General features: G+C 46.6%; 1 protein-coding gene across 1 annotated transcript in view; it reads right to left on the reverse strand.

The window, feature by feature from the left end:
• The window catches only part of LOC120989324 (glyoxylate reductase/hydroxypyruvate reductase-like), a 79,782-nt gene that overhangs the window by 2,646 nt on the left and 63,575 nt on the right, over positions 1-13,561 (reverse strand). The window contains exons 6-8 of the mRNA XM_040417357.1: positions 12,980-13,084; positions 6,981-7,116; positions 6,089-6,219 (exon numbers count right to left, since the gene is read on the reverse strand). Of these exons, the coding sequence (XP_040273291.1) occupies positions 6,089-6,219; positions 6,981-7,116; positions 12,980-13,084 (372 nt within the window). The remainder of the gene's footprint in view (positions 1-6,088; positions 6,220-6,980; positions 7,117-12,979; positions 13,085-13,561) is intronic.

Below are 13,561 nucleotides of genomic sequence, written 5' to 3' on the forward strand. Positions count from 1 at the left end.
TCCGTTTTGCCGTTCCGTTTTTCTGTGGGGTTTCCGTTTGTGATCCGTTTTTGCGGAACGGAAACAGAAGCATACAAGAATGTTTAAACAGTAAGTACATTATAAAATTGGGCTGGGCATAAAATCTTTAATAGATGGTTCCGCAAAAACAGAACGGATACGGAAGACATACGGATGCATTGCGTAAGCATTCCGTTTTTTTTGCTGATCCATTGACTTGAATGGAGCCACGGAACTTGATTTGCGGGCAATAATAGAACATGTTCTATATTTGAACAGAACGGAAATACGGAAACGGAATGCATACAGAGCACCCGCAAGAGGACTAAAGTGAATGGGGACGTGTGCTGTCCGTGGAGAACATGTACAGCACACGTCCGTGAAACACTGACGTGTGAATGAGGCTTAAGTGTGCTGCCACATGTTCAGGTTTTTTGATGCAGCGAAAACCAGGAGTGGATTCATAAAAGAGAAGTACGGTAATATCTGCCTTTTTTTATCCACACCTGATTTGGGCTTCAAAAACTGCATAAAAAAACCTGAACGTGTGGCAGCACTCTCAGGCCTTGTTTACAATTCTGTGTCAGTGGCGCGTACGTCTGGGAAGATGTCCATGAAGGATCCGTGGTAGGTCCGTGTGTATGTTTTTACGATCTGTGTGTCATCTGTAAGTTGCTCAGCTGAAAATTAATTTCCAAAAAATCTCCTATTAGTTTTCAGTGAAAAATGAATGCACCATGGGTGACATCTGTGGTGTCTCTTTTCACAGACCCATAGACTTTAATGGACGTGCTTTGTCCGCATTACGGATCAAAGTAGTGCATGTCATCGTGTACTGAGATGTGAACAGACACATTTAAATCAATGGGTATTTGTGCTGTCAGCAGAAAATGCCGATAGCACACGCCAGTAAAAAACGGAAATGTGAATGAGGTCTCAGTGTTTGGTCAGTGATTTCCATCAGTGATTTTGAGCCAAAACCAGGTGCAGGTCCAAAACACGGAACAAGTACAAAACTTTCCAGTATGGCTTATCTCTCTGGTTTTGGCTCACGATCACAGATTGAAATCACTGATCAAACACGGACCAAACACTGACTGTGTGAAAGCAGCCTAAGGCCTCATGCACACGACCGTTTTTTTTTGCGGTCCGCAAAACGGGGTTCCGTTTTCCCGTGATCCGTGACCGTTTTTTCGTCCGTGGGTCTTCCTTGATTTTTGGAGGATCCACGGACCTGAAAAAAAAGTCGTTTTGGTGTCCGCCTGGCCGTGCGGAGCCAAACGGATCCGTCCTGAATTACAATGCAAGTCAATGGGGACGGATCCGTTTGACGTTGACACAATATGGTGCCATTTCAAACGGATCCGTCCCCATTGACTTTCAATGTAAAGTCAGGAGTTAATATACCATAGGATCGGAGTTTTCTCCAATCCGATGGTATATTTTAACTTGAAGCGTCCCCATCACCATGGGAACGCCTCTATGTTAGAATATACTGTCGGATATGAGTTAGATCGTGAAACCTCATTTCCGACAGTATATTCTAACACAGAGGCGTTCCCATGGTGATGGGGACGCTTCTAGTTAGAATATACTACAAACTGTGTATATGACTGCCCCCTGCTGCCTAGCAGCATCCGATCTCTTACAGGGGGCCTTGATCAGCACAATTAACCCCTCAAGTGCCGCACCTGAAGGGGTTAATTGTACTATCATATCCCCCTGTAAGAGATCAGGGCTGCCAGGCAGCAGGGGGCAGACCCCCCCCCCCCCATCCCCAGTTTGAATATCATTGGTGGCCAGTGCGGCCCCCCCCCCCTTCCTCCCTCTATTGTAATAAATCGTTGGTGGCACAGTGTGCGCCCCCCCGCCCCCCCCCCTTCCTCCCTCTATTGTAATAAATCGTTGGTGGCACAGTGTGCGCCCCCCCCCCCCCCTTCCTCCCTCTATTGTAATAAATCGTTGGTGGCACAGTGTGCGCCCCCCATCGGCCCCCCCTCCCTCTATAGCATTAACAACATTGGTGGCCAGTGTGCGGCCTCCCATCTCCCCCCCCCCCCCCGATCATTGGTGGCAGCGGGTTACTAGCAATAGTACAATAGTTAAAGATTCATACTTACCTGTGAGCTCGATGTTCGTGTCCGGCCGGGAGCTCCTCCTACTGGTAAGTGACAGTTCATTTAGCAATGCGCCGCACAGACCCTGTCACTTACCAGTAGGTGGAGCTCCCGGCCGGACACGAACATCGCAGCAGCAGCCAGCAGCAGGTAAGTATGAATCTTCTACTATTGTACTATTGCTAAGTAACCATGGCAACCAGGACTGTAGTAGCGTCCCGGTTGCCATGGTTACCGATCGGAGCCCCAGCGATTAAACTGGGACTCCGATCGGAACTCCGCTGCCACCAATGATGGGGGGGGGGGGGGGGGGGATGGGAGGCCGCACACTGGCCACCAATGTTGCTAATGCTATAGAGGGAGGGGGGGCCGATGGGGGGCGCACACTGTGCCACCAACGAATTATTACAATAGAGGGAGGGGGGGGGGAGGCCGCACTGGCCATCAATGATATTCAAACTGGGGAGGGGGGGGGGAGGTCTGCCCCCTGCTGCCTGGCAGCCCTGATCTTTTACAGGGGGATATGATAGTACAATTAACCCTTTCAGGTGCCGCACCTGAAGGGGTTAATTGTGCTGATCACGGCCCCCTGTAAGAGATCGGGTGCTGCCAGGCAGCAGGGGGCAGTCTTTTACACAGTTTGTAGTGTATTCTAACTAGAAGCGTCCCCATCACCATGGGAACGCTTCTGTGTTAGAATATACTGTCGGTTCTGAGTTTTCACGAAGTGAAAACTCAGCTTTGAAAAAGCTTTTATGCAGACGGATCTTCGGATCCGTCTGTATAAAAACTAACCTACGGCCACGGATCACGGACACGGATGCCAATCTTGTGTGCATCCGTGTTCTTTCACGGACCCATTGACTTGAATGGGTCCGTGAACCGTTGGCCGTGAAAAAAATAGGACAGGTCATATTTTTTTCACGGCCAGGAAACACGGCTCACGGATGCGGCTGCCAAACGGTGCATTTTCCGATTTTTCCACGGACCCATTGAAAGTCAATGGGTCCGCGAAAAAAAAACGGAAAACGGCACAACGGCCACGGGTGCACACAACGGTCGTGTGCATGAGGCCTAACATTGATTCCATATTTAGTAAAGGTTTCATAAGTATTCCAAAGAGGCTTGTTGGGCCCGTCTTTCTAGCATCAGTGGGGTTCCTAATGAACTTTTGGTTGATAAGATATTAATGTTTATAATGGGAAAAACTCCTTTAGGCCTCATGCACACGACCGTTCCGTTTTTTGCAGATCTGCAAAAAACGGAAGCCGCCCGTGTGTCTTCTGCAATTTGCGGAATGGAACGGGCGGCCCATTGTAGACATGCCTATTCTTGTCCGCAAATCGGACAAGAATAGGACATGTTATATTTTTTTTGCGGGGCCACGGAACGGAGCAACGGATGCGGACAGTGCTCGGAGTGCTGTCCGCATCTTTTGCGGCCCCAGTGAAGTGAATGGGTCCGCACCCGAGCCGCCAAAACTGCGGCTCGGATGCGGACCCGAAACAACGGTCGTGTGCATGAGGCCTTATTACCCAAACCTGTGCTGTTGTAACTTTCATTAATGCAAATTATAATTGTCCATGCCTAACAGTATGTACATTATGAATCATACACTGCACAGCGCCAGGCATATCATGGGCATGACAATCAGAATATTTCAGACGGCTGCTTGAAGATAAAGAGCACCAGTCAGTAGGACCAACCCTATAAAATCTGGAATACTGCCTGGTAAAGTTTATTCTGCTGTTCCCTATAAAAAAAAAAGACTTTTACTCTTTGTGCAGACGAGGACTTCAGCGTGCCAAGGGGCGGCGCCTAGCCCTCGGTGCACCACAACTCCTCAGCTTCCCAGTGCTGACGGTGCACTGAAGACCTAGTTTGCATAAAGACTAAAAGTCTTTTTTCTCAGGAACACTGCAACCGATTTTTCACAAGACAGGTATCATTTTAATCAGCAGGATCATCATCATATTACGTACTATATATACTTCAGGGATCAGCAATCTCCGGCACTTCAGTTGTTCTTAAACTACAACTCCCAGAATCCTCCTTTCACTACGTTGGAAGTTCCAAGAACACCTGAGTACGTGTGCATGCTGGGAACCGTAGTCTCACAACAGCTGGACTACCAAAGGTTGCTGATCCCTGGTATACATACAGTGCATTCGGAGAGTCTTCAGACCCTTTCACTTTTTTCACATTTTAGTTATGTTACAGCTAAAATAAAAAATAGTTGTTTTCCCCCATCATTCTGCACTCAATATCTCATAATGACAAAGTGAAAACTAGAATGTTCAAAAATTTTTGCTAATTTATAAAAAAAAAGAAAGAAAATCCTGCACTGACATAAGTATTCAGACCCTTTTCTCAGCACTTTTACCCACAATTACAGCTTCCAGTCTTCTTGGGTATGATGCCACAAGGTTTGCACATCTGGACTTGGAGATTTTCTGCCATTTTTTGGTACAGATCCTCTCAAGCTCTGTCAGGTTGGATGAGGACTATTGGTGGACAGCTATTTTCAGGTTTCTCCAGAGATGTTCAATTGGGTTCAAGTCAAGGCTCTGGTGGGCCATTCAAGGACATTCACAGGGTTGTCCTTAAGCCACTCCTATACTTTGCTCCATTCAGCTGTCCCTAAATTTGATCAGTCTCCCTGTCCCAGCTGCTGAAAAACACCCGCACAACATGATGCTGTCACCATTGTGCTTCACTGTAGGCATGCATGGTATTGGGCAGTGCCTGGTTTTTTCCATATATGATATTTATAATTGAGGCCAAAAAGTTTAATCTTGGTTTTATCAAACCAATGAATCTTGTTTTTCACAGTCTGCAAATCCTTTAGGTGCTTTTTTTTGCAATCTTTCATGTGTCTTTTACTGAGGAGAGGCTTCTTTCTGGCCACTCTGCTATAAAGCCCAGATTGATATAATGCTGCAGTGATGGTTGACCTTCTGGAAATTTCTCCCATCTGCAAACAGGATCTTTGGAGTTCAGCCAGAGTGACCATTGGGTTCTTGGTCATCTTTCTTACCATGGCCCTTCTCCCTTGGTTCCCTCAGCCCTAGGAAGAGTTATGGTTGTTCTGAACTTTTTCCATTTAAGAATTATGGATGCCACTGTTGTCTTGGAAACTTTCAGTACAGCAGAATTTTTTTATACCCTTCTCCACATCTGTGCTTTCAAACAATCATGTCTCTGAGCTCTACAGGCAGTTCTTTCCTCCTCATGGCTTTTTGCTGTGATATGAATTGTCAGCTGTCCAATCAACTGAATTTACCAACTCCAGTCAAGGTGCAGAAACATCTCAAAGATGATCAAGAGAAATGGGAGGCCCCAGGAGCTAAATTTCAAGTGTTTATAGTTAAGAGTCTGAATACCTACGCCCCTGCAAAATTTTAGTGTTTGAGTTTTAATAAATTTGCGAACATTTCTAAAATTCACTTTTCACTTTCTCATTATGGGGTACTAAGTGCAGATTGATAGGTCAAAACTTGATTTTTTTTTATTTTAGCACAAGGCCGCAATGTGAAAAAAGTGAAAGGGTCTGAAGACTTTCCGAATGCACTGTAGTTTAATAGAGTTGATCCTGCTTTGCAGGTGCTCTTTAAAGGCTATGTCGACATTCACAACTAGTTTTATTGCTTCAATATATTTGAGATAAAAATGAACTGTACAAATGAATTTGATTAAAAGCGTCCTACCATTTTGTACCTATATCTTCTGGATATGCTAAGAGGGACTTTTTAACTGATGATTATACCAAGGTGAACTGGAATGTATAGTATCATTTATAGTAAAACACATTCCAGTAGATCAAGAATGGTCCTACCAAATTATTAAGCCCTATTATCGCCCCCAGTCATGTAGAATTAATTAAATGAAAGTGAATGCTCGGAGTTCTGATTTATTTAACATATTTCAATTCAAAAGAATGTAGATTTGAAATATGGCCAGAGAATACATACCACAGTTTTTGAGTGTGAAGAGAGGATGATCCGTAGGAAGCGGCTCAGGTACTGTTACATCAAGACCAGCAGCTGCAATCTGGTTAGACGCCAAGGCCTGATAAAGATCCTCCTGGTTTACCACAGCTCCCCTGAGTAGAGAAGAAGCTTTGTTTGTGTAGGATCAGACAAACATGGCTGTTTTTTCTCCAAAAAACAGTAGTACACCGGTCCACAGATTGTGTGTGGTATTTCAGCTCTGCGTTATTTACTTCAATGGAGCTAAGCAGGGATACCAGACACAACCTGTGGACAGAGGTGGTGCTGTTTCTGGAAGACAGCAGCTGTTTTTGTAATCCTGGACAAGCCCTTTAATACGTCATTTTAGGTCCTACACAAATCATTTTGGTAAGCAATATTATTAGGGTTACATCTAGAATTTTTGTTGCAAGACTTTTTTGATAGAGTAATCGAAACCTTAAAGGCAATCTGTAACCCCAATTTTGGACCATTATCTGCAGTAATACATGATTAGTACTGTAGATATGGAGTCCAGATCACAATTTTTTCTTTTCCTACTGCCCCTTGTTACCCCCTGTCGCTGCTTAGAGCTGCAATGAAATACATTGTCAGGACTGCTGTGGAGTCCTCTCCACTATGTTAGAACAGCACAGCAGTCCTGATAGGTTGAAGTGCTGACAGCATAAATTGACATGTGTGGTTTGAAAATCCACACCGCAGGTCAATTTACACCGCAGATTTTTCTCGCAGTCAGAGGAAGATTTTTTCATATCTCATCCACTTTGGTGGTACTATAAAATGCCGTAGATTTTCCGCACACAAATCCATGACGGCAAATCTTCAGCGTTTATGTCATGACAGTGCACATGACCTCTTTTATCATTCGTATCACCTGCTTGTATTTATGAAGATTGCGCTGCTTTTCATGTTGGAGAAGAGCTGTTTATTGCAGATCCCATGCGTTTCAGGTGTCAATGCACAACACACCAGAAGGAAATCGGACTGCTTGGCCAGTTCAAGCAAGGAAACTGTAAAAGTAACACAGTAGACTCAGTGCTTACTAATTTGCAGAGCTGGAAAAAGCATTGTTTCCTTTAGGGGACATTGACACGTCTGTAGTGTATTGCGGATCCGCAATACACCTGGCCGGCACCCCCCATAGAACTGCCAATTGCGGACAAGAATAGGACATGTTCTATTTTTTTGCGGAGCCGCGGCCCGGAAGTTCAGGGCCGCGCTCCGGAAATGTGGATAGCACACTTGTGCTCTCCGCATCTCTTCCGGCCCCATAGAGAATAAATGGGTCCGCACCGGTTCCCGATATTGCAGAACGGTTGCGGAACCCATTTGCGGACGTGTGAATGGACCCTTAGGGTACTGTCACATGATTAGCTGCAGTGCCGTACACCTGCATGTCAATGTGCATATCATTGACTCTGCGACGTGCAGCCAATCACTGTCCTTAGAGGTAGACCACTTAGGACAGTGATTGGCTGCAGTGGTCATGTGTCATATACTGACACATCACCTCTGCTCTTTGTAATCAAGCAATGACAAGAGGACCGGACCAGCCCCGCAGAGGTTGGCACTAGAGGGGGTGAGTATAAAAGATGATTTTTTTTATTTTTATTTTAGACTATTGCAGATCTAGTCCAAGATTTGTAATCATCACTGACACCCCTTTTAATTGCGAATGAATTTTAACATCTAGTATTCAAATGCATAACTTAACGTTATTGGTCCCTGATGTAAAGTGTACAACAGGGCCCTGGGATTTTACATGCAGTTTAATGTACTGGTTATGGGTTGAATCTGCCTTAGACACCAGTTACCAGGTACAACTGCACCCTCTTCACCTCATACACTAAGGCCTCGTCCACATTTCCGTGTCAGTGAAAAAAAGCGGACGTGTTTCATCCGTTAAGATGTCCGTGAAGTATCTGTGGTTGGTCAGTGTGGCCGTTTTTACCATCCGTGTGTCATCCGTAATTCACTGACTTTGCTCAGCTGAAAATTTATTTCCAGAGAATTTCCTATTAGTCTTCAGTGAAAAACGGGCACAACACGGATGTCTGTCAGTGATTTTCACGGACTCATGGACTTCAATGGGCATGCTTGGTCCGCATCATGGATCAAAGTGGTGCATGTCCCCGTGATTTTTTAACTAATAAAATTCTGAAATGTGAACATACACATTTAAATTAATGGGTATGTGTGCTGTAAGCGGAAAATGCGGACAGCACACGTCAGTGAAAAAACGTAAATGTGAACGAGGCCTAAGGGTGACCTCATACGCAGCGGATTTTGTTGCAGAATCTTCCACAACTGAAAATCAGTTCCATTCACCTGAAATCCATGTGCTTGCTGCCCCATTCAAATAAGGCCTCATGCACACGACCGTTGTGTGCATCCGTGGCCGTTGTTCCATTTTCCGTGATTTTCTGCGGACCCATTGACTTTCAATAGGTGCGTTGAAAACTCGGAAAATGCACCGTTGTTCATCCGCGGCCGTGATCCGTGTTTCCTGTCCGTCACAAAAAAATATGACCTGTCCTATTTTTTTGACGGACAACGGTTCACGGACCCGTTCAAGTCAATGGGTCCGTGAAAAAACACGGATGCACACAAGGTTGGCATCCGCGTCCGTGATCCGTGGCCGTAAGCTACTTTCACACAGACGGATCGCAGATCCGTCTGCATAAAAGCTTTTTCAGAGCTGAGTTTTCACTTCGTGAAAACTCAGATCCGACAGTATATTCTAACACAGAGGCGTTCCCATAATGATGGGGACGGTTCAAGTTAGAATATAATAAAAACTGTGTACATGACTGCCCCCTGCTGCCTGGCAGCACCCGATCTCTTACAGGACGCTGTGATCCGCACAATTAACCCCTCAGGTGCCGCACCTGAAGGGTTAATTGTGCGTATCATAGCCCCCTGTAAGAGATCAGGTGCTGCCAGGCAGGAGGGGGCATACCCCCCTCCCTCCCCAGTTTTAAATTCATTGGTGGCCAGTGTGCCCCCCCTCCCTCCCCTGTATTACATTCATTGGTGGCCAGTGCGGCCCCCCCTCCCTCCCCTGTATTACTGTACATTCATTGGTGGCCAGTGTGGCCCCCCTCCCTCCCCTGTATTACTGTACATTCATTGGTGGCCAGTGGGCCCCCCCTCCCTCCCCTGTATTACTGTACATTCATTGGTGGCCAGTGGGCCCCGCTCCCTCCCCTGTATTACTGTACATTCATTGGTGGCCAGTGCGGCCCCCCCTCCCCCTCCTAATTAAAATACCTCACCCATCATTGGTGGCAGCGGAGAGTTCCGATTGGAGTCCCAGTTTAATCGCTGGGGCTCCGATCGGTAACCATGGCAACCAGGACGCTACTGCAGTCCTGGTTGCCATGGTTACTTAGCAATTTTTAGAAGCATTATACTTACCTGCGATGTCTGTGACCGGCCGGGCGCTCCTCCTACTGGTAAGTGATAGGTCTGTGCTATAAGCAATGCACCGCACAGACCTTTCACTTACCAGTAGGAGGAGCGCCCGGCCGGTCACAAACAGCGAAGGTAAGTATAATGCTTCTAAAATTGCTAAGGAACCATGGCAACCAGGACTGCAGTAGCGTCCTGGTTGCCATGGTTACCGATCGGAGTCCCAGCGATTAAACTGGGACTCCGATCGGAACTTTCCGCTGCCACCAATGATGGGGGGGGGGGATTTTAATTAGGAGGGGGAGGGGGGGCCCACTGGCCACCAATGAATGTACAGTAATACAGGGGAGGGAGGGGGGGCCAACTGGCCACCAATGAATGTACAGTAATACAGGGGAGGGAGGGGGGGCCGCACTGGCCACCAATGAATGTACAGTAATACAGGGGAGGGAGGGGGGCCCACTGGCCACCAATGAATGTACAGTAATACAGGGGAGGGAGGGGGCTGCACTGGCCACCAATGAATGTAAAGTAATACAGGGGAGGGAGGGGGGCCCACTGGCCACCAATGAATGTACAGTAATACAGGGGAGGGAGGGGGGGCCGCACTGGCCACCAATGAATTTAAAACTGGGGAGGGAGGAGGGTGTGCCCCCTCCTGCCTGGCAACACCTGATCTCTTACAGGGGGCTATGATACACACAATTAACCCCTCAGGTGCGGCACTGAGGGGTTAACTGTGCGGATCACAGCCCCCTGTAAGAGATCGGGTGCTGCCAGGCAGCAGGGGGCAGTCATGTACACAGTTCGTAGTATATTCTAACTTGAAGCATCCCCATCACTATGGGAACGCCTCTGTGTTAGAATATACTGTCGGATATGAGTTTTCACAATCTAACTCAAATCCGATGGTATATTCTAACATAGAGGCGTTCCCATGGTGATGGGGACGCTTCAAGGTAAAATATACTATCAGATTGGAGAAAACTCTGATCCGATGGTATAATAGGGACTCCTGACTTTACATTGAAAGTCAATGGGGGACGGATCCGTTTGCAATTGCACCATATTGTGTCAACGTCAAACGGATCCGTCCCCATTAACTTGCATTGTAAGTCAGGACGGATCCGTTTGGCTCCACATGGCCAGGCGGACACCAAAACGACTTTTTCCTTCATGTCCGTGGATCCTCCAAAAATGAAGGAAGACCCACGGAAGAAAAAACGGACACGGATCACGGACCTACGGACCCCGTTTTTGCGGACTGCAAAAAAAAAACAGTCGTGTGCATGAGGCCTAAATGGAACTTATTTTCAGTTGAGGAAAATTCGGCAATAAAATCTGCAGCGTGTGAAGACACCCTTATGCTCCGGAAAAGCAGGCGACTAATAAAGCAGGGGTCTTTCTCCAGTTTTTTTCTACTGATACATCTCTGTATATTAACGTTAGAAATGAAGTACACTACAGTTGATAATAGAAAGTATATTACTAATATTAAAGGGAGTCTTTCACGCCGATTGACCCTATTAACCTATTAACAGACTTATGTCCACGGCATCCCCCCTATTAAAACTGTTCTTACCGTTAGTTCCCTGCTAGCATAGTTCGTCCGAAAAACATGATGCTGTGATCACGGCAAGAACGTAAGTTAGGCCGGGGCCGGCGCATGCGCACGGTAAACTGTGATGCCCCGGCCAGACTGTGGTCATTCAATGCGCACGCGCCGATATCGCGGTCATCGGCGCATGCGCGGGATTACGGACAGTAGGAGGAAGGATAGAGAAGAGACCAAGGGCGGGCAGACGCGGCGGATGGGCGGGCAGAAGCGGAGGAGGGGGAGTGAATTGGTATGAAAATGACCCAGGGGCCTGGGCACCGGCCGTTGTAAGGCCGCCCCTGGGCACCTTCACAGCCTAATTTGCATACTGAAATAAAAGTGTTTTTCGGACGAACGATGCTAGCAGGGAACTAACGGTAAGAACAGTTTTAATAGGGGGGATGCCGTGGACATAAGTCTGTTAATAGGTTAATAGGGTCAATCAGCGTGAAAGACTCCCTTTAAAGATTCCATGCTTCTGATAATCTTCATCAGAAAAATCATATTGAATAAATAGAGGTATTTTCATTGTAGTAACTGCTTTCAGTAAAAGAAGAAATGGGAGGATGTATAAATATTAAAGGGGTTTTCTGACATTTTAATACTGAAGACCTACCCTCCGGAGAGTTCATCAGTATCTGATTGGTGGGGGTCCGCCGATCTTCTGTAAGCGCTGTGGTCTTCTCACAGCTTACCAAGCACAGCACTGTACATTGTATAGCAGCTGTGTTTGGTATAGATTCATTTCAATGGGGCTGAGCAGAAAATCTGCAGTGTTTCATCTGGAAATCTGCAGCATTTGATTGCAGAAATGCTGCCAATTTGACAAAAATTTCGCTCATTGCATTGGAAAGGGCTAAATCCACAGCATAAATTGACATGCTGCAGTTTTAAAATCTGCACCACAGATCAATTTCTGCTGCGTTTCTGATCATTTCTACTGGTACTGTAAAATGCTGCCGATTTTCTGTGTGCAATTCTGTGAATGAAAATCTGCAGCTTTTCTGCAATGTTTGAAGTACCCTATGGGGTTTTTATAGGCTTCCTATTAAAGGGGTTGTCCAGGCTCAGAGCTGAACCCGGACATACCCTTATTTTCACCCAGGCAGCCCCCCTGAGGCTAGCATCGGAGCATCTCATGCTCCGATACGCTCCCTTGCCTTGGGCTAAATCGCGCAGGCCAAGGGCTCTTTTGTTTACAATAACACACTGCCGGGCGGTAACTTCCGCCCGGCAGTGTGTTCAGTGTCGTCACCGGCTCTGATGGGCGGACTTTAGTGCTGCCCTAGCCGTTTTACTAGCTAGGGAAGCGCTAAAGCCCGCCCATCAGTGCCGGTGACGTCACCGGGCTTCCTGGCAGCCCCATGGAGAGCCCAGTTCGTCACCGGAACTCCTAAAAATGCCTTTGCCCTGCACGATTTAGCGCAGGGCAAAGGAGAGCATCGGAGCATGAACTGCTCCGATGTTCTTGTCAGGGGGGCTGCCTGGGTGAAAATGAGAATATGTCCGGGTTCCGCTCTGATCCCGGACAACCCCTTTAAGCCCTACTGCAGGTACGGCATAATAGGCAGTTTCCTATGGCAGGCCTGGGACTCTTCATAAGGATGCGATTTCACAGCGTATTACTGATTGGAGGTCAGAGGGTGCTCCTCACTGTGTCTTACCTCTCAGATGCCATGGTCGCTATTGACTGGGTTAAAGGACTAGGATCAGAACTGTATTACACAGCTGCCCCCTGCTGCATATGGAGTGGGCTCAGCCTGTGAGCCTGCTCCATATATGCCTCCGGCACTGCTTACATATATTTATGTAGAATAGTTGGAAAGGGCATAACATACAATTATCATTCTAGAAGCCACTCTTACCATATTCAGCTGAGATCTTTTGGGCTAGTTCATGTCTAGGTGCAATATCATTGTATATGAATTTGCTGACACCAAATGGCTTCAAACGATGTGCAATGGCTTCACCTACAAGAAATACACAGTAAAGAAAATATTTATTTTACCATTATTGCTCCTATCTTCTGATCTGGGCTGTGGTCACATGACCATGTCCATACGGCTATTTCTGATTTCCTGTGATGTTATGTCCATGGGCGTGTCAAAGCCAGTGTTAGGGGAGTGTCTATGTAACTAGCTGGGTTCGAGGAGCTATAAACTAGCTGGGTGTTTTTAAGGGACGTGTCTATGTAACTTGCTGGGTGGGAGGAGATATACACTAGCTGGGTGTTTTTAGGGGCGGTAGAGAAAGAAGAAGTGCATCTTGGGTTTGGTTGGATACAGCAACAGGAAGTGCTACATACAGGATGGAGACAAACCGGAGTGATCTGGTAAAACTGAGTCAGGAGAGTCCAAATTGAAAAAAAAAAAAAAGCATGAGGAAAATGTACATAAGGTAAGCAACTACATAGTAATCCTGGAAAACCCTTTTAAGGACAGATAATA

Source organism: Bufo bufo, chromosome 2, assembly GCF_905171765.1.
Source record: "Bufo bufo chromosome 2, aBufBuf1.1, whole genome shotgun sequence".
Classification (NCBI taxonomy): domain Eukaryota; kingdom Metazoa; phylum Chordata; class Amphibia; order Anura; family Bufonidae; genus Bufo; species Bufo bufo.